The sequence below is a fragment of the Symphodus melops genome, assembly GCF_947650265.1.
Source record: "Symphodus melops genome assembly, chromosome: 4".
NCBI lineage: Eukaryota > Metazoa > Chordata > Actinopteri > Labriformes > Labridae > Symphodus > Symphodus melops.
Window position 1 is genome coordinate 17,581,211 of NC_136694.1, and position 26,322 is coordinate 17,607,532.

General features: G+C 40.3%; 1 protein-coding gene across 1 annotated transcript in view; it reads left to right on the forward strand.

Annotated features, from left to right (window-relative positions):
- The first annotated feature begins 6,391 nt into the window (after positions 1 to 6,391).
- Positions 6,392 to 26,322, forward strand: part of LOC306822892 (retinoic acid receptor gamma-A-like) — a 41,540-nt gene continuing 21,609 nt past the window's right edge. Inside the window, exons 1-4 of the mRNA XM_079342172.1 lie at positions 6,392 to 6,629; positions 6,958 to 7,086; positions 7,620 to 7,734; positions 23,993 to 24,386. Of these exons, the coding sequence (XP_079198298.1) occupies positions 7,723 to 7,734; positions 23,993 to 24,386 (406 nt within the window). The 5' untranslated portion in view covers positions 6,392 to 6,629; positions 6,958 to 7,086; positions 7,620 to 7,722. The remainder of the gene's footprint in view (positions 6,630 to 6,957; positions 7,087 to 7,619; positions 7,735 to 23,992; positions 24,387 to 26,322) is intronic.

Below are 26,322 nucleotides of genomic sequence, written 5' to 3' on the forward strand. Positions count from 1 at the left end.
TGTTTAAAGTGGAGACCCTTAAGCCAAATTGAATATTTGGTTTGTTATATTTGATTAGCAGGTGATTTTGTATTTCATTCTCATAAATAAATAACCACTGATAATAAAGCCAACATTAATACACAGTACCATTTTTTTTAATGCTATTACAACATCTATCCATCCACTGTTTATCCGGGGCTGGGACGTGGGGGCAGCAGTCTCCAGTCAAACAGGAGCAAAGGGCCCCGAACCCAATACTTTCGTAGCACCCCCGACACCCCTGTCACCTTGGTCCTGTTTGCCTTGGGAGACCCTACTGGAGGCATAAAGCCCCGACAACATAGCTCCTAGGATAATACTCCAACTCCCTCATCATTATGGGGTAACAGTTCAGGGGGAAGCATCATACGTTCAACAACTATATCATTTTAAAGTTTTTAGGGAAATCATCTATAGTTATGGGTAGGTATATAAACTATATTTTAAGTCATGTATCTTAAGCTAAATCTGATATTTTGAGCTTAACAGTAATTTGTTCCATCATTCTGACTAATGTCATTGTCAGGCCTTCATGCTTACGTTGAACCCATGAGGGTTCAACCCTTTTTATATGTCTGCATCTGAAACATTTACTTTTACATCAGAAGTAAGGGGTAATGGCAACAAGAAAAAAAGGTAATCAACTCAATACTGAATCAATCATTGTTACTATATGAGATTAACCTTTAAAGATCCCCAACAGGCAAATTTAATATAACATGTCTAAGATACAGATCAGAGAGGGAGGTAGAAATGAAAATGAATTAACAGATATAAAAACATAATCTTCAAGGAAATGACTTGAATAAGCTTGTGTCTTTATCTAGCACAATTAAGCAGTTGACAGCACGTGAACAGGCTTTGACACGCACCTCACAATGTAATAAAAAAAATCACGTTTTTGCTTGTATTAGTTTCTGTTTCTTGAATTCATATATTGTGACGGTAACGTTAGAAATATAAATAATAACACGTCTTCACGTAAAAAAACAACAACAATGCAGCGAAATTCATAAAACGCAACAATAAACTGCTATGGGTGGGGGTTCAGTCAAAAGCCTATGCACGTGCCTTACCTTCTCAGCTTTAAGCTGCATGAGCAGAGCGCATATGCCAAGGCTTACGCCCACTCTATGGAACCGGAAACTGGTGCAGTATTTTAACGAGAGAGTATCTGTATTGCCAGACATAGACGATCTTTGCACATTAGCACTCGCCGGAGCTGGCACGTGCGGGCAGGGCGGTGCTCACCGTGACTCCCGCAGTCCCTCCCACTCCCCGTCACGTTGCCTTTCTCGTTACAGATTGTGCTTGTTGAAAGCCAAAATATCGCTGGAGATTGGCTGAGACCGAGAGAATGTAGGTCAGGAGCTGCTTGTGCAAACATGAGCAGCGTAAAATAGCCCAAATGTGCCTAAAACCGCAGTGTCCTCACAGAACCTCTCGAAAGAACGCCTGTTGCTCCCAGGCACATGCCCACAGAATTATATTGAGGTCACGTAACTAAACTATGGGGATGCTTTAATTCAAAGCCTTTTTCCCTATCCTCGACAGTTGAGGTAAATGAGACACTCCTCGCCGCTGCGTCAACGTGTGGGGAATTAGGCCATGGGGTCACTGTGTGTTTGATATAAAACTCGTCACCTGCTTTGGATTTCACTGTCACCTGCTAGAAGCTGTCATACACAATTGCAACCAGGGATATCTAGGTAAAAGAGCAGTTTCTTTTCACACACACACACACACACACACACACACACACACACACTGGTGTGTGTATGTATATGTGTGTGTTATAGTCAAGTAGTGCAGTTTGGCTACTATATTTTTTATTATTATACTATTAATACCACAAATAGGGACTCCATCAGTAGTGTGAAATAATTTCTACATAGTAATACACATTATCACTAGACATCGTCAAGTATGTAATTCTTTTTACCTAGTGAGTGTTTAGCAACACTACAAAGGCACAAACATTTGATCATTAGCCTGTTGTGTCTTGCACAAGAGCGTAGGTTTGTTTGTTCCTCGTACAATCAAAGTACGTCATTGATATATTTCTCTTTATTAGGCCATACTAACGATTACGATTCCTAAATCTCTCAGCAGCTGCAGCCTTCAGTCTCAGGGACTCCGCATGTACGTCATATATAAACTGTCTTTGGTGAAAGTGCGTGCATGTTTTTTACATTGTCTCTTGTCTTTGTTCTCCTTCTTAAACTTTTATGCTGCTGCCTTGTCCAGGAGTCGCTTGTAAAAGAGGTCTTGTATCTTATCAAGAATATTTTCTTGTTAAAACATATATAAATTGTTTAATTGAACCCATTTTGTAGCTAATGATCAATTAATGACTAGTTTATTCTGAAAAGGCAATACACTTATAGGCAGTGATGTGTTGCCTAAACAAGGGTATAATATTAATTTCTTTCTCCAAAGTTGTTTTTTTTTAAAGTGGTGAAGCAGATCATAAACAGCAGAGTATAAACACCCTCTTTTATAAAGAGTGATGTGCAAGACCACATTTACATAGTTAGTGTGTACTACCCACAGAATAGTGAGTCATTTCTTCACCATTGTAAGAAAAATTTTGCAGCATACTGTATATTGTCAACCAAGAAATGGGTGTACCCTATATGGAGACTGAAAAATAAGTGGGGTTCTCCGTATATATTTGTGTATATCCCTGCAACACACCAGTGGTTATAGGAGGTAACTTGAATTATCTTGAAACCTGATCAGTTTTTTAAAATATAATTTCTTACTGAAATGGGTTGTATATTATACCTTGTTGTAAAATGTTAGTTGTATCCCTTATATTAATCATTTAGCAATGAAAACTCTTATGTACTTTATTACATTTAATTAGAGTGAACTCATGCACTAACATTTCAGTTATAACCCTGTTCCTACTAAATACTTTACCACCCCACAGAAAACTGGGGGTGGTAACAAAACTGGGTTAACGACTCAGCTCTGATGACTCTGATGTGAGTCATCATTAGCATGCCACACAGGCTGACATTTGATCCAGATCCTAGGTTAGAACTGAAAGCTAAACCTTCTTTAAGATATTCAACCAGTCCAGTTGCCTTTGGATCAAGCTTTGAACAGTTTTAACTAAGTTTCTCCATGTTAGGCCTATTTATACATCTTCAATACATTTCATGTAGAATTGTCATTTAGACAATTACCTGAATGAACAGCTTTAAAACAACTTCTACATCATGGGTGACACTTTTATCCAAAGCAACATACATCTGAAAGTTAGGACAGCACAAGCAAGGACCTAGAGAGTGCATGTGCAGAGCCTCAGTCAACTTATTGACATCATGTACAAATATAATAATAAAAATAAAAATAAAAGTATTGGGAGCTCACCCATAATTAATCACATCATAAGGCTGTTGGTTAGATATGGCTTATATCCTTTGAATATTATTCAAGCATGCAGGTCAATTCTTTGTCAATATTCATTTCTTTTATTATCATGGTTTTGATAAAAAATAACTAATGTCTCTTGTATTTGAGGCTTTTAAAATTTTCTGTAATTTTTTTCAACTCATCCACATCCAACACCCGATTTAGTAATGAAATAATTTAGGATTAAAGAGTTTGTATTGAAGGGCTAATTTTCAATGGGTTTTGATTATTTGGTCCATGTTTGCCTTCAGTGGACAGGACAGCTGAGGAGGGACAGGACATGAAAGGAGGAGAGAGAGCAGGAGATGACTGCAAATGGCCACAACGCCAGATTAGAACCCGCATACTGCTTTCCTGCATCCAGGACAGTGGCCTCTGTATATGAGCGCATGTCATAACTAGGCTATACGGTGCCCCTATTGTAATTATTTCTAACCAAAGAACTATATATTAATGTTCTTTAAGAGCCAACTTATGTCCCTTACCCGTTTTGCCATCCTTTAATACTACACCTACCCCTACAGGGAGCCCACCCTGAGAACAGACGAAGTTTAGTTATACAAACTTCTCTTGAAACCTGACAGACAGCTGCAGTGGATGTTTAAATGATGGTTTGGCGCCTCTTAGTGGTTTAATTTGGCTGTGCAGATCCCTTTGATAGAAAAAGACATGAGAAATCAGGTCATTAAGACAAGTTATTTGGGGCATGCACTTGGCAAGCTAACTTGAGTGTTGCATTGCAGAATAATAAAAATGTAAATGTACAAAATACTTTGAACATGAAACATATGAAACATTTTATTCAGTACTTTTTAATTTGTTGTAAGATAAACCTGGTTGGTAGCAACATAGTCCCTCTGTGGAGGTTTGGGATGATATGGATATGTCTTAAAATATTTAGTCTAAGGGTGTGGACCACAAATGTACTTTTATGGACAGCCTCCCTCAGCCTCCTCTCGTTGAACAGGATGAAGCCAACATATCCCAGTGACGGATGTTGACATATTTTGAATTTAGAGTCTGCTCAACAGGGATCAGTTGGAAGAGCCATGGCAATGTCATCATGCCACTTCTACTAACACAAAACACACATCTAGCTTCAGATTAAAACATTAAAGATCCCCCAGTTGGCCCAGTCAACAGTGGAACCAATTATTGCGTTGGTTTGCAGCAGACACTCAGGGTTAAAGAAGTTCAATGACAAGTGGGGTGGTGTTCAGTCTGTTTCTGCTTTACTCTAATTTGGTGCAAACAGCTCAGCAGAAGCCTTATTCTTAAACAGAGCTGTCAATCAAGAATTTTATACCGTTTTATGGCAAAAAATAAAAAAACAGATCACTTAAAGACATTTTTTCTGATATTAAACCTGGACTTTTTCATACTAAATATGACGTACAGCTGAGTAGGCTGTTTAGCATGTCGTGAAATCATAGCACACCATTTTGCGTAGGCTTATTCCACATACCCGGATGTATAGCCTACTAGTGTCACGTTGTAGCAGGCAGGAAACAGGAGAGGTGGACCCAAGTGCAGAATAACCAATAATTTTATTTTAACAAAAAGGCAAAACAAAAACTTACTTAGCAAAAAAACCAAAAATCCAAAAACCAGGAGGAGAAAACACAGGGAGCAGGGAGAAGCAGCAACCAAAGACGACGACATACGAAAGACACTGACAATGACAATGAACCGACAAGAAACTGAGGCAAACACAGAGACTAAATAGACAAGGGGTAATCAGACACAGGTGAGACTAACGAGACAGGTGAGGAACATCAGGGTAATCACAAAGGTGGGAAACATAAGGAACAAAGAACACAAGACCAGAACACTGAGGACAAGTATAGTAAAACCCAACACTGACACCACCTAAAACCAGATATACAAAATAAAACAGGAAACACTTAAAACAAGACTAGGAAACATTAAACACCAAACTAAGAACCTGAAAACACAAGTAACAGGAAAACAAGCCTACAGACAACATAGAAGAACACAAGGATACAGGGAAACACACTCAGGACTAAAGTAAACCACACTAGGAACATACATACACAGAACACGAGGGAATTAATGAAAACTAGAACAGGACTAATACAGAACAAAACCAAACCATGACAACTAGATTCGAACAACTGAACACACAACTGCTCTTAAGAGAAAGTCTGAAGGAATTCAAGTGGTTCTAGATGCTCAAATAGGATCTTGGACATTGTGTGGACATTATTGTGGAGGAGTTGGATGCTCTAAGGACTGGCGTGAAACAGTATTATTCACAAAAATGAATCACTTTTGGTGGACACAACATATTTTGCACCAACCACTTTGGGGTGTCCAAAGTGCGGCCCAGGAGCCATTTGTGGCCCGTGAGGGGATTTTTTTTGCTGCCCCCGACTTCAATCAAAGAATCAGAAGATTTTGGCTCGAGGCCTCATTCAGATGGCATATTTTGTAATTTTTCTTTTTCATGTTTGCGAAGGCAAAGAACAAGCAGACTTTAACCATTTAATAACCTGAGCTAAATGCGGAAAGCTTTTACAATAATAATAAAATAAAAACACACATTACATGTACGGTAGGCTAAAATCTAATAAACAGATTTTTTTTTTAAAGTACAAAAAATCTAAGTATTTGATGTTCTTTTTTTCAAGGGTTCTTTTGTGAACCTTTTGATTCTGATCTGCAAAGCTTTACTATTTCCCCCCCCCAAAAAACAGAACAAAATACTGTCTCACTATAATTAGTTATTGTATTCTTACGTTGCACAGGTCAAAATAGAACAAGTTCATTACAGTATAATTAAAAAAAAAAAAAAGAAGCTGTGGCCCGACGAGAGATTCTAACACGACAAATTTGGACCGCTGGAAAAATAGTTTGGACACCACTGATGTAAACTGAAATAATCCACTAGGTGGCGGCAATGCGACGATCATGGATACTAAGAGCGCGCTCACACGCACAGGAGAAGTGACTGGGTTTGTCGTTTGTGTTCCTGAGTGATTGGCGGTCATTTGTACCATTTCCAAATTGGTGAAACCACAGACTGTAAATATAGTTTTTTTTAACTGAAACGTCCGTTGTAAACATGATATTCAATGTAGGTTAAATGCTGTGAGTAAGTTAGCTAAACGTTTTAGCCAATTCTGTATTCAAGTGGACGTGAAAAAAGATGAAAGTTACATTTGGTAAGAAAATGTTTTTTAATGATATGTTGCTCTTCCTTCATTTAAGTATAATTCCAGCGGAAGTTGTCAGATCATTAAGCCTACTTCAACTTAACTTACTAGATCCACACAGTGATCAAATATTCTGTCACAACAAACAGACCCTGTAACCCAGTACAAACATGCATCAAGATGAGTGCAAGCTGATAGAAGTGTTATATCTGATGAAGGTTAAGGTAACTTTCATGAATTTATATTGCTCGGTGGCTTGTAAAAACCCAACAAATTGTAGCCTATTATTGCGATAAATATATGGATATTAATACACTCCACGTCTCTTGTCTTGCAGGAGGCCCCTGATTTAGCCAATGAATGGCCATGTAAGGCCTTTTAAAACTCTGCCAGAGGTGTTTGTGTACATCAACAAATCAGATGAGAGGACACCTTCAAGCTATTCATTACTAGTGTTTTAATAAAGGTAAAGGACCATTCAAAATGCACACTCCATCCTCAGTAACTGTTTGTATAATATTCTTCACACTGCATGGTTGGAAACACATTTTGACTTATTGAATTTCCTAATTCCTAATTTTGCAGTGTTATTACTGCTCGCACTGACTCATGTTAGAATACATACAGCTGTACCAGGGGGCTATTATCCATCACCTTCCAACTCCTCCATGACACATTCAGTACTGGCTGTTACATCACAGTAATGGCACATTGTCAGTGTCGAAGAGAATGATGACTTCAGAGGGAAAGTCATTTAAGCAGGGTTTTTTTTTCTTATTAACTTAAATTGTCTCCATGGAAAGCATTGACTCTGTCTCTGGAAACACTGCAATGTTACACTCTGTTGGACGGGCACTGTAAGCTTTGTTGGAGGGGGAATCAATACACAGTAAATGCAAAGCCCGGGTAATATTACAGGGAATTAATGCAAGCAAAACTGAACTCTTTGTGTAATCCATGATGAGTGATGTTCAGCCTTCTCTCACCTTCTCTCTTCAGCTGAGATGCAGAAACACACTGACTCCCTAGTGGTGGCTGAAGAGGACTTTCACATTCTTCTATTTGATGAAGCCCATCAAGGATGGAGATCTGTTTCCTCTGAATGCATGCAGAGGTGAGTTTCAACAAAAACAAATTACGCCTTAAGACCGAATCGCTGCTCATGTGAAAAGTAAAAGCAAGTTTGAAACTTAATAAGTGGTTTGTTTGAAATTGGGGCGACTTCGGAGAGGTTAAAATCTCTCTCAACACACCTCACACCTCAGGAACACATGGAAAGACAATCTGTGGAACCATCTGATTATCAGACATTTTCTGACTTTGGTCAGAAAGGAGGGAATCTGGTCCAAAATGGTCCTGGACCCCAGGTTAGGGGGTAAGGAAAATACACTAAAAGAAGTGTTAAGTCTTCATGTAATCTTTGGTGCAAAATCTATTTGTGCCCAGGTGGACGTCAGTCATTAAATAAGACATCAATCCATGAATTAGAGTCAATGTATGCAGTATGTTATCAATGAGTTACTTGTTCTATGTTGACAATGGTATATTGCCAATAACCCTTAGTGTATCATGTCAATATCAAGTTGGAGCATGCAGACATTGTTGGAAAATAAAACCACCCCTGTGTTCTACTCATCTGGATGGCAAAACTCATCAACTGAAAGTTGTTTGTGCACCAGACCAATAAGTGAAAAACTATTCAAGTTGTAAATATTACAAACCAGATAGTTGTTAGTAATCGACTGAATATGTGACTCTGCACCACCAAGCACTCGCGCGGTTGTCTTTCCTGTGTCAAACTAAACTGTGGCTACGTACATCGTTAACAAAAAAACACACACTCACCTGCGTCTCTGAAGCTAACCGCTAAAGTCGTCACTCATTAGGGATTGTTTTAATGAGGGCACAGGGGTTGTGTCGGGACTATTTTTAGGCCTCGACATATTTAACATAGTTGCTGGGAATATTAAGCACATGTTCATTTGTGAAGTTCAGTTTATTTTTCATACATGAAATGTTAAATAGGAGTATGTTTTTTGTTAACATAGCTAAAGCAGGCCTCTATAAGCAGCGTTTAAACACATATTTAAACATGTGCTATATAACAGACTGTAATGAAGTCATAAACAAGCATACACAGTCAACGTCTACTGATAGTCGACACAATTTATGATCATTTATGTTGATGATGAGCTTGTATTTGTTGTGCCTCCCATTCGCAAAGGCTTCGTCTGCCGTTCAGATCCAGTGAGAAAGCTGTTGTGATGGGCAGTCACTGACGTGTAAAAAAAGAAAATGGTGGGGTAGGCCGAAAAAAGAAAGCAGGGGGAACCACCATAGCAATTTTCTACATCTTGTTGTCCTCCATGGTATGATCCGTCTTGATTTGTCCTTCGTCCAATCATTTCATTTTCTTCCTGCGGCGCCCTCCAATCACCATGTGTCCTGCAGGCAGTAACACTTATACATATCTGTCGTAATTAGACAATCATTCCCACATGTGGATCAAACTCCTTCAACCACTCAACCCCTACCTCACCCTCCTATCCACCCACTGTCTCCTTTTTCCTCCCTCTGTTTTTCTTATTTCCCCGTCTCACACTCCACTACCCTCCGTGTGCCCCTTTTTCGCTTTTGCTCCCCCCCCACCCACCCCACCATCCCCCTTTCTTTCTGATTGAATTACCATAAGTGCAGGTCTTGGCCAAAATATGCCAGCTTGTTCTGATTAAAACTGTCCTTGTTATAGCAGAGACTTTCCAAATGGCTGTGAGCAGTTTGTGTGTGTGTTTGAGGGCTGCTGCAGGGTTAAAGGAGGAGGAGGAGGAGTAGGAGGAGGAGGAGGGGGCAAAAAAGCAGCTTGTGTTGAAAAGAAAAATGCTGCCAGACAACATCATATGGCGAAAGATAAAGAATGGAGGCTCCAAAAAAACAAGACGCGGGCTGAGTGGAAGGAGATGGAGAGGCAGTGGTGGGGGAATAAAGACGGTAATGGTAGTTGACAGAGTTGGGTTCACAACAGGTTCATGGTGACATCATGGTTGAATTTTAGGGAACATTTATATAGGAAAAACTATCGCTGTTCATTGGATGCACATGTACCCCCCCAACCTCTTCTTTCTTTCCTTTCCTTCCCTCTCTCTCTCTCTCTCTCTCTCTCTCTCTCTCCCCCCCCTTTCTTTCTTCACTTGGCCGCAAACCCTGATCATCACCAACAACACCAAATATGCAAATTAGCTTTGGCACTTTAAAACGCTCTTTAGCCCGCAGTGAAGAGAACTTGTGTCTCCTTGTGTACACATATGGTTCACTCCTCCCTCAGGTTGTGTGATAAACTTTAGAACCCCCAAAAATGACAACTGCTACCCAGAGTGTCATTCTTTTTTCTCGCTTTCTTGCGTTCTCTCACTTCTTTTCTTCCCTTACTCCTCGTTTGTCTCTGCCTCTCTTTTCTTGCCTGTAAGTCGAGCCAACCTTCCGCACTGGTACAGTATGTTCTTTTGTGTGCATGTTTATCTGTTTTTGAGAAACAGAAAAGACATAAAGGAGCTTCGGGGACCCGAAACGTGTTTATGGTGTATGTGTGGGTGTAAGTATATTTGTGTCAGCTCTTTTTCCTCGCTTGGAGAACATTAACAGCAGGGAGTTGTGGCGTATTAAAGGCTCTTTGTGTCTTGTGCATATGCTTTTTTTCAGAGTGCAAGTGTTTATTAGTTTGAGGGCATTCGCCAGGCGTAACACGAGCGTAGCTCTGCCTTTGCTTTCCTGCATGTATGTTTGTGTGTGCCCGAGCGAGCTTGTCATGCATGCCTGTCATCCTCTGCATGCCTTCTCCGTGCACCACAAAGCTTCACATGACATCAATCTGAGAGCAGTGGGATAGTGATCTCATTACCAACAGCCTGTTGCTGATTAAAACCTGCCGTCTGCACCCTTCTTTCTTTTCTTCTCCCTCCTCTCCTGCTTCCTTGTCCTTTGCTTGCCCCCCCCCCCCCCCCTTCATGCCTCCTCCACCCCTAAAAACTCCACAGTCGCACCATTCTGCGGTTTTCTCCGCTGCTGACTGCCAAAAAGGGCCCCATTTCGAGTTCTGCAGAAAGTTATATGCTCCCCCTTTTTTTTTCCTCTCCAGTTTTTTTTTCTTTCCCTTTTTGTTTCTTGTTCTTTCTCCTTTCTGTACATCTTTGGTCTGTTTTTATCAGAAGTCTCCAACCATCCTTCCTTACCTACACGCCTCCCTGCGAATCCCTTCTCATGTTCCTAATCTTCTTTCTGAGTCAATCTGCTTTGACACCCAGTGACACTCAACAAGAACAAAGGGTTTTTTTTGGGGGGGGTTTTTTTGGGAGCGGGGGACAAAGTAATTGTCTATGTATGCGTCTTCTGAGAGTGTGCATGTATCAGCATGTGGACGCATGAGCTGTGCAGATTTACAGTCAGAAATACACAAACGAGTCTTTTACACTCAGCCAGGCCTCGAACACTCCCTTCCTCTTAGAGCATTTCAGTGACATAGAAACACATACAGTACTCACCTTTAACCCCTCCCCACGCGCTCACACACTTACTGAGACAGAACAACAGATGGTTAAAAAAAAAACTTGTGACTTGGATGGTTCAGTCACAAAAAAAGCATGATCAGGATAGAAGCCTCACAGAAGAAAAGCGAGGTTATGTTCTAAACTCACAAATTTATCCCAGATCACTGATGATTAAAAACACACATTTTTATTTTTCTTCATATATTCCAGCTTCAGCTTGTGGCTTTGATCTATTGTTTCCATTGCTTGTTTGAAGGGACCCAGGGACACACTTTCACAGAAATCCTGATAGTTGTGACAGAAAGTTCCCAGATGTGTGAAGAAAGCAAAAACATGAATTCAATGTTCAACAGTGTGAATAAAAACTAAGTTCTAAAGTAATCAAAAATCTGAAGTAATGAGGGGGGAATTAGACCATCAATAAATAGTAGATAGTAAATAGTACCCCCCCGCCCCCCCATATATTTACATTAGCTGTGGAGTAAGGCTCATTAAAGAGGCATTGTAGTGAGCTGCCTCTGCACGTAGTCCACACAGCCAGGCAGTAGCAGACGGTTTTATCTCTGACATGAAGAGGCAGGTAGCTCTGCCCCTCAGGGGCTGACCGGCTGGGTTTGATCTCCTCACAGATCATATGTATCTCCATTAAACGCTTCCTTACCAGAAAAAAAACCAAGGGGCTGATTTGCTTTGGAAAATCCTGTAGGAGGAGAAGAGTTCACTTGAACTGATTTAAAGGTGCAGAAACCGCTGGGAGAAAGGCTCTTTGTACTCCTCAGGCTGGGAAACAGCTCATGCTAGTTTGCATTTTAGAGATGTAATGCGGTCATCTAACATATATACCAGGCTCTGTTTTTTTTTTCTAGAAGGAGAACACTGTAGGTTTGTTTTCTACACACGTTATTGGACCGTAGAGCATGTCAATACTGTATATTATATCAGTTATTGCATCATCATTACATCATTCATTCATAAGCATTGTATTTCCATTTTCAGGTAATGTTTCGATCGTCACCAGGAAAGAAGAAGAAGAAGAAGATTTACTTTATTGATCCCTGAAGGGAAATAAGGTGTTTACACTCTAAGTGAGTGAGCGGGGCCCCGGCAGGCGCTCCTCAGCTGGTTGGATGGGAGGGGGTTAAAGCGTCTTGCCCAAGGACACATCGGACATGTTGCTCAGAGGAGCTGAGTATCAAACCCTCGACCTTCCTATTGAGAGACAACGACTCTACCCACTGAGCCACAGCCGCCCTGATGTTGAGAGGGTGTTTTTTTTTTCCCCATTAGGGATATGTAGTCACAATAAAACACAAAGTGGCCCTTGACTGGCCCCAGGCTTCTGGACTCCCACATTGGCTGGCCCCGATCCTAAAGTCAAGGCATTGTAAACATAAAGTGCAGGCCAAGAGCTGACATTGATATCCCCAAAGGTGTGCAGCCCCCCCTGCAGCATGTGTGTTTGTATATGTCTGCGGGTTAATGACTGTTTCATTAGTGCAAGTGTGTTTACATGTGTTTGCTGGGCGTCTCAGAGTGTAAGACCCATGTTTGATATGTGAGCAGAGGAACACATTTAGAGATCTAACAATTAAACAGCAGAGATATGAGTGGCAGCACAGTGAAGGAGTGGAGGTAGAGAGAGAGACAAAGAAAGAAGGAGAGGAGGGACAGGAGGAGGAGGAGGGCGGGTAGGGGGGGAGCCAGTTGAAACCCAAGCTTTCTGGACCCTGTTTTCCCTTCCTTCGGGCATTCTGTGGCTAGTTAAAAAATGTGCTGTATATTTGAAGTGTTGGATCACGTGACAAAGGCAGGGTTTGTGAATCAAAGTACACAATGATTTCAGGAGGGGGGAGAAGAAGAGAGGGGAAGAAAGAGGGTGTGTGTTAGAGAGAGAGAAAGAAAGAGAGAGAGAGAGAGAGAGTGGGACGGGAAAAGAAGAGGGAGGCGGAATGCAACAGGCTGAGCTCAATCGTCACTGCGAGAGGGACTTCTGACTGACAAACACAACTACTACACTCCTTTTTTCAGCCCCTCACTAACATCCAGGCTGTGTGCCGCTTTCAAAACTCAGCCGATCTGGTAAGTCTGCCCTTTCAGTCCCCTTTTAAAGATCTCCTTTTCCTCCTAACTTTCTCGGGCTGTTGGCTGTTTGTGAGAAAAGAAGACAGAGGACATGTCAGAGCATGAGTGAGATGTGTGTTTCTCTTGTCTCTCTCTCCCTCTGTGTGTGTTTGGCGTGTGTGCCTGTGTGTGTGTGTGTGTGTGTGTGTGAGTGAGTGAGAGAGAGAGAGATGTTTCAGGACAGCGTGTGTGGAGATTGAGTTTCCTGAGGACAGCTTTAATTGAGTACAGAGATTTCGAGAGGGAGAAAGAACAACAGACGCAGCAAATGAGCGAAATGAAAGCTGAACGGCGCTTGCATGTGCTCCGAGGCCGCTCCATGTGAGGACATGAACGCTTGTGAACATTGATGTGTGTGTGTGTCCTCATTTGTCTGCCCCACTGTTGAATTCAGATTTTGTTATTCCCAACTTTTTAAACTGGGATTCCCAATTACTGAAAGATTTTGACTTCTATGGTTGAATAGGAATACAGAAAGGAAGCAGGTTGGTGTGTTATGATTGAACAAACAACACATTACAAAGCGTTCTTTATGGTTCTAATGCAGCACTATTGGTCAGTCTGAGTGCTACAGGTGAGCGTAACCATTTAGGTGCAGCAGACAGAGTGGCTGCTTTAGCCTGCAGGCTCTGAGCCAACAGACGGGCTGTCAGACTTGATGGATCACTCCATCAACATCACAAATGGCCGAGTAGGTCTGCTCTACCTGAGTATGTACACAATCATTTCCCCCCTCCCTGAGGGTTATGTTAACTGGTTTCCATCCACACAATTACATAAGCGCGGTGGAAACACTGAAATAGGCTACTCCGGATATCACAAGACAGTCTGCTGTGTGTCCGACAACTGCAGCTTTGATTAGGTTTGCGTGTATGCGTGCAAGTGTGTAAAAAAAAAACATACTGACCCCCCTCTCTGTTTTATTACAAAGCCTTTAATGTGAATCGGCTCAAATGGCATCCTTTGTACCACATGTGCTATATAAAGACGGACGTATTGGGTGATTGAGGGTCCTGACATTTATCTGCTAAGTGCTGATTCTCAGCTGATCTGAGGTGTCTGCATCCATCCGCTAACACCACGCTGCTGACCACGCCACTCTCTATAGTACAACACTCTAATGCAAGGCCCGTTCGTTTCTAGCAAAGGCTCGATAAATCTATTCCAGATTAATTTTCCTTAATGTCTGGAGGAATGTTCATCAGCACCTCTGCAGGGACAGCTGGACACGTCTATAAGCAGACTTATAAACTGCTGGGTGTAAACAATTCACAGTGTAATACGAATTTGAAGGACTCACTAAATATAACTCTTTTTAATTTGTCGTCTTTGGCGGCTTTCATCACTTGCTCAGTGGATGTCGGCAGAGTATGGACTACCGAGCGAACGCTGTCGGACTTTTTTCAACTTTTAAAATCAAACCTTTAGAGTGGAAGCATCTGTTTTTCTTCATTTTTCTTCGATCATCATTTGGAGACGAAACGTATAAAAAAGTGTGTGTGTGTGTGTGTGTGTGTGTGTGTGCATACATTTGCTGAATACAGCTTTTTTTAACTGCATTGCATTCTTATCTTTGTTCACCACACTTTTTAAGAATGGCACCCCCTCAGGCTGAGGAGGCAGTCTGACTCCTCTCCCTCTTTTCTCTCCTTCTCACTGACTTCTTTCTTCTTCATTTCCTCAATATGGAAAAAAAAGACTCCATCTTCTCTGCTGGAACGTGTCAGCTGAGTTTGATTTTATACAGGGTAGCTGTCATGGTCGCTACAAATAAATGGATGCTTGGAACTTCCAAAACAAAGAAGCGAGCGTTTGCCACTTGTTTTTGAGCAGAGACAGAGACACAAATGTTTTGCTGTTCTGCAGAGAACAGTCTTGTCCACGAAGTTATTTTGAGAGATTTTGGTGCAAGCCACTGGCTGATTGTGGTTTTAGCTTGACATGCTCAACTAGCTTCAGAGATGTTGATGTCACTTGGCAAATTCATTGTTGCACTCTTTCAAAACTCAAAGCTGAGTGCGTCTGAAAAGTATCTCCATATGTTTTGATCATGGCCACGGAAGCTCCTCAATAAGTCGTTAAATAACTTCTAATCCTCTCTGCAGAGGAACAATGGGGCAAAGACTTGTGTGTGTGTGTGTGTGTGTGTGTGTGTGTGTGTGTGAGTGTAAGAGAGAGAGAGACAGGTGGTGGGGGTTTCAGGCAGTCTTTGGAGTCACTTTTCACTTTAATACGAAATGAAAAGCTGCCTACCAAATGCCTCAATTAGGCTTGACCCATGGCCAGGCCACTGAGCCTGAAGCGACAGGAGCTGACCCCGTCTCTGACCTTCAGACCCCCAGCAGCCCACAGGGGTGGCTCCACATAATGACAACATGATGTGTTATATGAAACATTACGGTCACAGACATCATAGCCATTGGCTCTGCTTACACAGGACTCATTCTATTACAAGTGTAAAACAACCGTTTAAATCACTGCACAAAAGTAAAGTTAGTGGAGTGACACATGTGACACATGTTGTAAAGATGAACCTCGGTGGAGGCTGCAACTGGAAGCTTTCAGGTACTGTTCATGAATATGGAGAGGAGTTGATCATTGCTGTCACTTTATCATGTGCTTTAGTATTGTGTGAATATATTGATTGATTGCAGAGGGATTTAACATGAACCAAAGAAAGCACAGTTGCTGGGCAGGTCATAACTTGTCCATGTTCAGGGTAAAATTACTGTTCATTTTGTAAACTATTTAAATGTTTCTAAACTTTGCGTTCAGCATAGAAATGAAAAGAAAAAAAATGCTGAGAATTGTATTCTATCATTAATGGATGTTTGGTATTTTACTGGGAAGAAAAAGGTAAATGGTAATTGATCAAAATTGTTGAATAATTGTTTTGTTAATCAAAAGTTTATCTTTACATAAGTTTTACTTAAAAAAGGTTATAGTCTGTATATTCAAAGACTACTTTCATAGCAAAAAGAGAAGCATGAAAATGTAGTCATTACAATTAAAGCTCATATTTGTTTACATGTCATTGAAACCTTACAAGCTTTGTTTGTAATGTGTAAACAATTCTATTCAATTTCCACTGATTTTGCAGTTGTTTTTTTTATAGTGAATTCTTTGTCTCAAACTATTCAAAAACTAATTTAGTTTAAATTTAAATGTGTTGCTTTCTATAAAAAATGTCATTTTGTTGACAAAGCTGTTCTTTGAGTCCATGTTCAGGAGAAAGGTTAAAGATTAGTCCTACACGTTTTGGGAAGAAGTTCACCGGCTTGATGAGAAATTAATGCTAGTCTTTAGCAGCTAGCTTAGCATAACAACAATAGTTTACTGACTGATCATAATAAAAATAAAAAAAAGAAGGCTGTCAATCATTCTGAAGGATGTTTCTGCTTAATGCTTGGAAAATAGAAATCAAATCTGATGTGGGGCCTCTAAAGTCTATACATCTGTGTACATTATTGACAAGATAACGACATAATAGCTAGCATAAATCGAAACTATGTGTTCGCCACAGCCAGAAACATTTTGCGGTCATATGATGGCTGTCAGACACTGAGGGGTTTTCAGCCCAGCGATAATTTCATTCCTCAAAACACATTTTTACATGTCAGTTTGTCATAAAATATAGTACAGTACAGTCATTTGTTGGAAAATCTAATTATGTTGTTTGTGTGTGATGGTGCATGTGCTTTTTGTAAGGGTTTTTTTTTTTTTTTGGTGTGCATTTTCCTCTCGGTGTGCTCAGAACAGCTCATCTGTGGCTGCTTTCTCTCAGAATCTGCCAGATTTGATTTTGGGTTTCATGGTTTGCTGCTAATTGTCCCAGCTAAAGGCATGTTTTCCCTGCATTTGGCCTTATTTTCGGGGAGTTTTTAGCTGTTTTTTAGCTGACTTTTCCGCTCACTTTGTTGCTTGAAACTCAGAGAGTCTATTGAAGTTTGACATCAATGTTTTCTCCCCACTATCTCACACTAATTATACCACTGATGCAACCATAAGTTAACCTCAACGTTTTTCAAACTGTTGTGAAGGTTAATGTTCTGTGTAGAACTGTGTTCAAAATTAAACCACAAAGAGATTTCTGAATAAAGTAACAGCAGATACAAAAGCTTATTCATCCACAAAAAAACACAAATGAGTTAATGAGAAACTTCTCTGCCAGCTTGCAATGGTTTCCTATTAATCCATGTCTATTTTTCTCCTGACTCGCTACATTCTTTAATAAGCGTACAAGGGTCGGGTAGGACGTTTGGAAGTTTCTTTCTACCTACTGGCAGGAGAGAAGGCCAAAAGGATCATATTTTCTATTTTTCAGTCCAGAGGATCCAAGTGTGGTTATTATCAGAACCAATGTTTTCACACTCACGAAATCAATAGAAAAAAAAATCACATAACTATGTATTCCTTCAGATGTGCTATCAGTGAGGACTAATCAACCACATGGTTAGACCGAACAAAGGACATCATTATGTGATGGAGAGCCCAGCATTTATACCCTCTGGCTCCTTTTTGAGGCTAACTAACGCTGTTCTAGTTACATGGAACATTTTTTATTCATTCTCTCTAATTTTGTTTGTTTTTTGTACCTAACAGTTCTGACTGAAATCATAAAACTTGGCAATGTGTTTGTTGAAAAGGCTAGATTTCAAAATGAAAGCTTTGCTCATCCTAACCTGATTCTAACTGTGAGAAGTACAAAGTCAGTGAGTCTGATTCATGACAAGCTATTCGCACTTCAGAAAGCAGGAGTTTGATTGATGAACTCCACAAAGTATAAAAGTAGAAATGACACGAGAAGAGAAAAGTAAGTGACAAATTGAGTTAAGTTACAAGGTGTGCCTTGAATTATAATGCAAAAATGCAGTTTTACAGGCCTACTGATCATGGCTCTGTTGGATGCTGTACATAGAGAACAACACAAAGTCATTATATGAAGCATTTTATGTTCAACACTCACAAAGTCCATGTTGACACATAAATCAAGTCCCACATAAACAACCAGCTTGATACAAACCAAGAAAATAGTTAAATAATTGCATTTGTCCTTCACAAACACAAAGTTCAGCCCTCATCAAAAACAGTTTGTCGTTCTGATAATACACACATACTCACAGACTCAGTTTAGAATACAGTTGACAACATTACACGAGAGAATCAGCAACATAGTTGTTCGTTTTTTCTTCACAAGGAGAACTCCCTTCTTTCTTTCTTTGACTTTTTCAGAGGGAGACTTAAACAATCAGTAAAGCCAGTAAAAATAGAGGCAGATAATCTCTGAAGCATGCAAGGAGTCAGAGCGCTTATAGACTCATAGTTGTAATTGAATATTAAAGTCTTCTTTTGTTTTATTCCAAGCTGAAAAGTGGTTGGATGTGATGGCCTCCATGAAAAGTTTTTGTTGCTGCCAGCTGCCAGTCTGTCTTTTCTAAACACTTTATGACATCCATCCACTCTTACCAAATGACACTTAAACATATCACCACACATTTCTCAAACTTGCAATGATACTGAAGATTATCCTAAATTCTTCTGTCTGAAAAATACGCCACCATGTTATCACCACACCAGCAGGACATTTTTTCATAATGTGCTGAAACACATCAACCCAATGTAACCAAAATGCTCAATGTACCAAAGATTGATTGATTTCTCACCATGTTGTTTACGGCCACGATTTCACTCAGGCTTTCCGCTTCGTCCAGTACATAAATACAGACTACAGAGTAAGAGAAAAGGCTGCAACAAGAAGTCATTTAGCATTTAATTACACAGAGACTTGATCGAGTCATAAAGGGAAGAACCCAATTCATAATAAGTCTACACCATTTAAGAAGAAGAAACTTGTATTTGAGACATGTAGGTCTTGTTTATCAGCTGACAGAAAGGTTGTTTTTAAGAGGATAGATATAAAAATGCTGTTTCTGAGTGTCAGAGTTACTTCTTTCAGTCTGGGTGAGCTTCACGTATTAATGGATTGACAGCTGAATTTTTCCATAAATTTGCTTGGACTTTTTCTTGCCAGCCCCTTTAAACATTTTCCGTGTGAAGTCAGGAATGAGCTGATGTAAGAGCACAGCATAAATTATTCATGAAAACTATCGGGGTGGTGACTTTAGACTACATGCGCAGCTGCTACGATTTCAAACTGCTTTATTATGTTTTCTGTTCGCCAGTTTGAACGCTCTTCTTTACTCTTTCATCGTGATTGTGTCGAACTACCCAAAGCATTGATAAAAATGAAAACATTCAAATGTTAACATCACACTGCGGACTCTGTTGTCCGGCAGGGATATTCACCTGTCGTGCCAAACCTGTGTGAACAACCAACTGTGGAAGAGTTAAAAAGAAAATTTAGGAGTGACTTGTTAACACAGCTTAAGATTGGTTGTAACGTAGCGCTGCAAGGCTCTGCTCGTAGCTCGATAAATAAGCCTATAAATATTTCTAATTTACTGCTCAGATCAGCCTCATCAGCTTGGCTCAATTAGATGACTTTATCTAACCCAGACATTGTGAATCTAGCAACGTAAATTAGCCAATGCCATGTCACTGTTGATCCTACACTTTAACCCCCGTGACAGTCACATTCCCATTTTTCCAGAGGTTATTTCTATGTTGTTGTGGGATTTGTTAACATTAGCTAGTTGATTTTGTGTGAGAGCTAAAGACATGTCCAGCACATGACTGTCTTTAACAGATGTAACAGAATCATTGCTATTAGCATGTTCAGTTGTCTTGTGATAGAAACAAATCTACATTTGTTAATGATAACTATCAAGATGACGGCTCTTTTAACACAGAAGGGGTCCAGATGTGCCTTTAACCAGCTGAGACTCAGCAGAGTAAAGAGCTGCGTTTGTCCCACTTCAGAGCTGATGTTGACTGTGACTGTTTCTTATTTTCCAACCAAAATAAAAAGAAATTGAAGAGATTCAGCTGAGTTCATTTTGGTCATGTATTTCAATACACACAGAGATCTTTATGAAAACAACCTGGGGCCATTTTTCAAGCACTGCTGACATGCACAGTACAAATGATTGCAGTGACACCTTTCACAAATGATTGTTTCCCACAAATTGTCAGTCCTACCGGGCTGTTGCAAGCTCATGCAGGGTATGCAAGTATGCCGTTTGTTTGGATTTGTCAAACGTGCCAAAGTACGCAAAGAGAAATGATTTAAGGCAGCTTGCATGTTGATGGGCTGGGCAACTCAAATGCTTGTTTGGACCCGATTTGATTGTTTGGTTTGGTTTATGAAAATCGTGTTTTTTAAATGAGCCAGCTTTGTGTTGCCTTGCTCTCAGTAATGACATAGTGTGTCTGTGTGTAGGTTTGAAACTTAAACCTCAAGTTGATAGGGGCTGGAAAAAACCATAAAGTTCAGTTGCATTTACACCCAGGATAACCAGAACCAGATGATGCTCTTATTAAGGCCTTAAGACATGTTGCAAAAAAAATTGTTTTTGTCATTTCATCTGTTTACAGCGAAACCATGTTTACAACTGTTGCAACAATGCACTGAACACAATGACGTAGCTCCCAAGAGTGTCATTCGATGGAAGTTAATTGAAAAATAGCTTAGTTGACAGTATACGGCGGCTTTTTGGAACAGACAGACACATGGAAAGCCCCGTTGCTTTTGCACTGAAGCTGTTTTTAATTCCAAGTCTGGGAGAAGTGAGCATCAGTGTTGTGTTGTGTGCGTGCATGTGTGTTGCTGTGTTTGTGTGTCAGCAGGACCAGAACCTGGTGACCCAGTCTGACCTGCCCAGCCAGGTCTCATAAAAGCAGCATTGAGGCCTGCAGGCCTGGAGGCCCTGAGACACAGCACTGCTTTTGTTGCCCTAACCAAGGTGTATTCCCCCTGGAGGGAGAGTGAGAAGGCGGGTGAAGGCAGTGGGGGTGTTACTCATTAAAGAGAAAGAAACCATTCCTTGGCTTGTGTGCACATTATTTCGTAGTTTATTAGAAGAAATGAAACTGTTTCTCTATTTTTTTTTTATGTTGTCTGAAACCATTCTGCCTTTTTTTTGCCCTCCTCCCATGCTGTTTTACGACAGTCCGTTCTTTCTTTTATTAATCCAGTTTTCCAGTATGGCTCTAATTAATAGGACTCAGTGCACTTCTTACACATGGCTTGCCAGATGCTTGAAACTCCTTTCGAGCTCCCCCTCCCTTTCTTTTCCTCTGCTGCCCTCCATCTTTTTCCATCTTTTTTTCAGCTTTCAACACCCATTTTTTTCTTCATCCCGATCCTCTTTTACATCTGGCTTTCTTACTTTCTTTGCATTTTATTGGTGAGAGAGTCAACTTCAACACTCGAAGGAGCTGCATCTGTGGACGAATCCTTCCACCTATATTTACGCCTTCATTCTTCAAGGTCAATTGCAGCTTTCAATGGGGCTTCAGCATGTGTGAACGCAGTGTTTTCCCCTGATTGCTCGCCCATGAACATGATTAAAGTCACAGAACATCTGTGTGTGTTCACCTCTGCTGCACTACACGCCTGTGCCTGTGTTTGTCTGTGTTCTGCTTTCAGAAGGGGCATGTGTATGCATATGTTTTGTAAAATGTGACCATTCCACGCCACGTATGTAATCGCTTTTATAATCACTGCACACTTTGTCCAACATGTGTTTGACAGTCTTTGATCGTCAAACACAAAAGGTCTTTGTGAAAATAGTTGCAGGGACTCTCCCCGACTGGCCCTCGCAGTGAAGAAAAACCGCAGCAGAGCCAAGCAGCTACAGAAAAAATGTCAATATGGGAAATATGACTTTAAAAACAACACTCGCTGCGCTGACTGTGTGGCTTTGTGTCTGAATGTGTAGAATGCACTGTAAGGGCATGTGTGTGGGGGAAGACAAAACTGCTTTTACTAAAAATGATGTAGGAGATTTGACATCCCAACCATAGCAGAACTGAGCAGGCATGTTAATAAATGTAATGGTTTTCCCATTCAGTTTAACTCAATCATGGTACAAAGAATGTGGAAACACAACTCAATATACTGCAAACAATTCAACAGTCAACTTCTGTCTCCTAGTTGTCTCTTTTACTCTCTCCACATTCATGCAGGGAGGATTGACCCCTCATAGGGCTGGGAAATATAGAACAATTCATTTATATTCATGTATAGTTTATGTTGCATTGAGAGAATGTTATATTTTTCTTCAGTCCAGTTGGCAGCACACCTACAGTATTTCTCTTCTCACTGTCTGTCCTGCTTCACTTTGCTCCGCCTCTCGTCCCCCTCTGAACAAAACTCCAAAACCGCGTGACACGATACACTGCTGTGTGTATCTTGTGATGCAGGAAATTATCTTCAAGTAGCAGAATTTATTCAATATTATTTTTCATTTCAAAAAGATGTCACAAGGTATTTTTTTTGCATGTCATATTTCATGGACATGTTGTTTTTGTGCAGCTGGCTGTTAATGAAAGGGACATTTAGCATTATGGACATGTAGAGGTCACTTTTAACTGATCCTTTGGATTTTTCTTTACAGACAAATTTATTGAGGTATATAAAATTATTGAGATATATAAAATTATTGAGGTATATATTGTGTATTGCCATTCAAATAAAAAATATGGACATATTATTTTGTCCACTAAGCTCAGCCCTAGACCCTAATAAATTGTGGCCTTATGGCATATGTATTTTAGAACATAATGTTATGTATGTTTTATCATAAGTCTGGCAAGAAATGCCTTCCAGAAATGTATCCAGAAATGTTTTATTTATTTATTTTCTGTTTTAATAAACAGAACATTTCTGTCAGTTTTTTTTCCTTCAGTGATGAGGAACACTTTATTTAATGTATATGTGGGGCAGCCTTCGACGTATGGCTTCAAGCTGCAGGCTTTTGTGTGTGACTGAAAATGTTCACATACAATGTTGCTGCATTCGTCCTCCAAAAAAGTTGGATTAATTTGTTATATTCACTTTGTTTTTCAGCTGAGTCTGTGTATTCCAGGATATTCTAAATCCATAATTCTCTCACCCACCCTGGGTGTTTGATCCCTGTGCCGAAGCAGGCCCAAAACAACACGACATTCTTTGGCAAAGCAGTATTTACCACAGCTCCACCACACAGTGCAAAGCCCTACCCACTCATGAAACCAATGAAGGAGATGAGTGTGTCATACAGATATCAGAGAGACGATGACTGCCCTTGTGTTTAACGTTACAGGCAGGGTGACAGGTCCACAAGGTACATCATTTGGCACTCTAACAAACTCTCAGCTGTGTGTGCAGAGTTCATTTTTTGCTTCTACGCAGGACCGCCTGGTTTACCGTGTTGGGTTCAGAGAGAATGAGTGGGCTATGTGTGCCTGAAGCTGTGAAGGGTTTACTGTACCCATGTTGTGGCTGGCCGTTTTCTGGCAAGCTGGCAGAAGAAACAGAGAGCTCTTTCTACTACAGTGGTGATTGAAATCATATGGCACTAACTGAAATCATGGCACTACTTTGAAGACGGACAAAAACGTGTTCTAGACAATCTGCTTCCCAGCTTTGTCAACTGATCTCTTCTCTTCCTTTATGTTATATGTATGCTTTTAAGTGCTTCGGAGTTAATTCAGGTTTAGTTTTGGTGACAGAAGAAGCTTGACTGACATTCTTGTATTATTTTAAGCAACTTTATTCTCAAGGTAACAACAACTCACCCTTCTTTCTTCCCTTTCCTTCTTTTACAGAGAAGCTGGACCTGGCCCAGGTTCCTTGGTGCCACTCTTCCTCCCTCCTCATCATCCCTCTCACCTCCTTACAGCCTGACGTTCGTGGAGCCAGCAGCTGGGGAGGGGCTGGATGGCACCAGTCTATGTCAAACTCTATATAAGCTCTTGAAAGGACAAAGAAGAAAGAGGGGACAGCAGACAGTCGGACAAAAGTCACCTGAATCACCAGCAATACTTCTCAAGATGGCAACCAACAGGGAGCACCAGCTGCGTCACATCACTGGCTTCCCTCGTGCCATGTACCCCTTCACCTTCAACTCCATGCGGAGCCACTCCCCCTTCGACCTGCTGGCCAGTAGCCACCTCTTTGGCCGATTTGGGGCGGACCTTCCTAAAGAAATGGCAGCATTGTGTGAGTACTATACAACACTTTATATCTTCTAACAGATTGTCCATTTGATGCATGTAAAATAGTAGTCGAACCTTTGGACACATCTTTTAGTTAGGAAGACATACATACTTCTGTTTTGTGTGGTTATTTGTGGTTTCATGTAGATGTGAGTCTCTATGTATGTGTGTGTGGTTTTTAAAGGACGATCATGTAAATGCACATAATAACAAATATAATATGGGATGCCCCTTTTGTAACAGCAGGGAATCTTTGGAAATGTATCGAAGAAAAAATTTAGCTGGATCTCAAATAGAACGTATGAACAGAAATACATACGTAAACTTAACCAGACTGAGTCCATGTGAAAAATAAATACTCCCTTCTGTTTAACAACACACAAACTTAGAAGAAGAATGTCCAGGCTGCTCCTGGTGCCGCTCTGCTTCTCTTTCGCTCTGCTGCATTGAGTCCTCATTTTTGATCTTTAAGTTGTCTGAGCTTGTGAACTCTGAACAGGCCTCCTTAAATCCAGACAGGCTTTTTTACAGTATGTGCATATACTATCACCATATACAGTATATACTTATATTAGGCACATGGGTGCTTAATACATGACCAAAGAGTTATACTCAAAGAAAAAACATTTCAAAGATATAAAATGTAATCATGGGTTTGAGGTTGTCCAAGGTTTAATCAAGAGGCGAGAAATCTTAATCTGACACCCTTTCACATGACTAGATAGAGGGCCAAATATCAGTTCCCTGTCCTGGGCTCTCTAAAATGTTGATAGCCTTCAGGGAAAACTGCAAGATTACAATCAGGCTTTAAATCCTGCATTGAGAAGAAGGGGAGAAGAAAACATAAAGGAGAGGAGAAAAGAAGAGGGCTTTTTTTTGTTTTGTGGTTAACCAGAAGGATGGCATAAAGAGAAGTCTGGAAAAACAGAAAACATTACATTTCCTCATGACTAATTTGTTGCTTTCCACAGACTCTAAAACTTGTAAACAGCCAGAAACAGATTTCTTAAAAAGAAAGAAAAGAGATGGGGAGAAAGAAGGGAAAATGAGCCGCTCCCTCTAACTGTGTTGTAAAGAGACTTTGTGAGTCACAGGGGGCGCTGTTGCACTTTACAGTAAGACAGAAAGTAAACAAGACCTGCAGGGAGAGTAATGGTGTGTTTTGACAACATTTTGATTCAAAAAAATATGTTGATTTGGAGAGTTCAACAAACGTTAATATTCAGCTTGATGCACTTTTATGTGAGCACTGTAAGAAAAGTCTTTAATAATCTTTTCCCCCTTTTTTTCTTTCTTCCAAGTGCTTTGTAATGTTACTTAGGAACACTGGGTCCAAAGTCTTTAAAAAAAAACAAAAAAAACCCTACCACAATTACCAGACAATTTTAACAAAACTATTCAGACTCACTCAGTCAAGAGGATCGTGCAATGCTCCAATCATAGAGCTTTGTGCAAAACTTAAAGAGCTGTCCAATAGGCCATGATTGTTTTTCCATTCTCCTAATCAATGGAAATGTGCAACATCAGTGCTGAATAGAGAATGATAAAAAGTGGAAGAAGTAAAGGCAAATATAAGTCAGCTATTTTATTAGACTCATATATCGCAGGAGCTAAATTGACTGAATAGTTGCAGCATAGAACAACGTGTTTTTTTCTGTCCATAACTTAATCAAATACATGTCACTCCATGTATTTATGTGGCAGTGCCATCCTTTTGATCCATAATCATATGTATTATTGATATTCTGGTAACTATGCAGTTGTTATTATCACACTCTTCACATAAAAACATGTTTGATGAAATTATTATCCTGAAATCTCACTCAAGAAATATTGTGCTGAGCACTCCTGTCAGTCACGGTGTGCATGTCATCATTGTGTGCACACACACACACAGAGTGATGTGTTCAGTGAGCAGCACTTATCAGTTTATCTTTGGT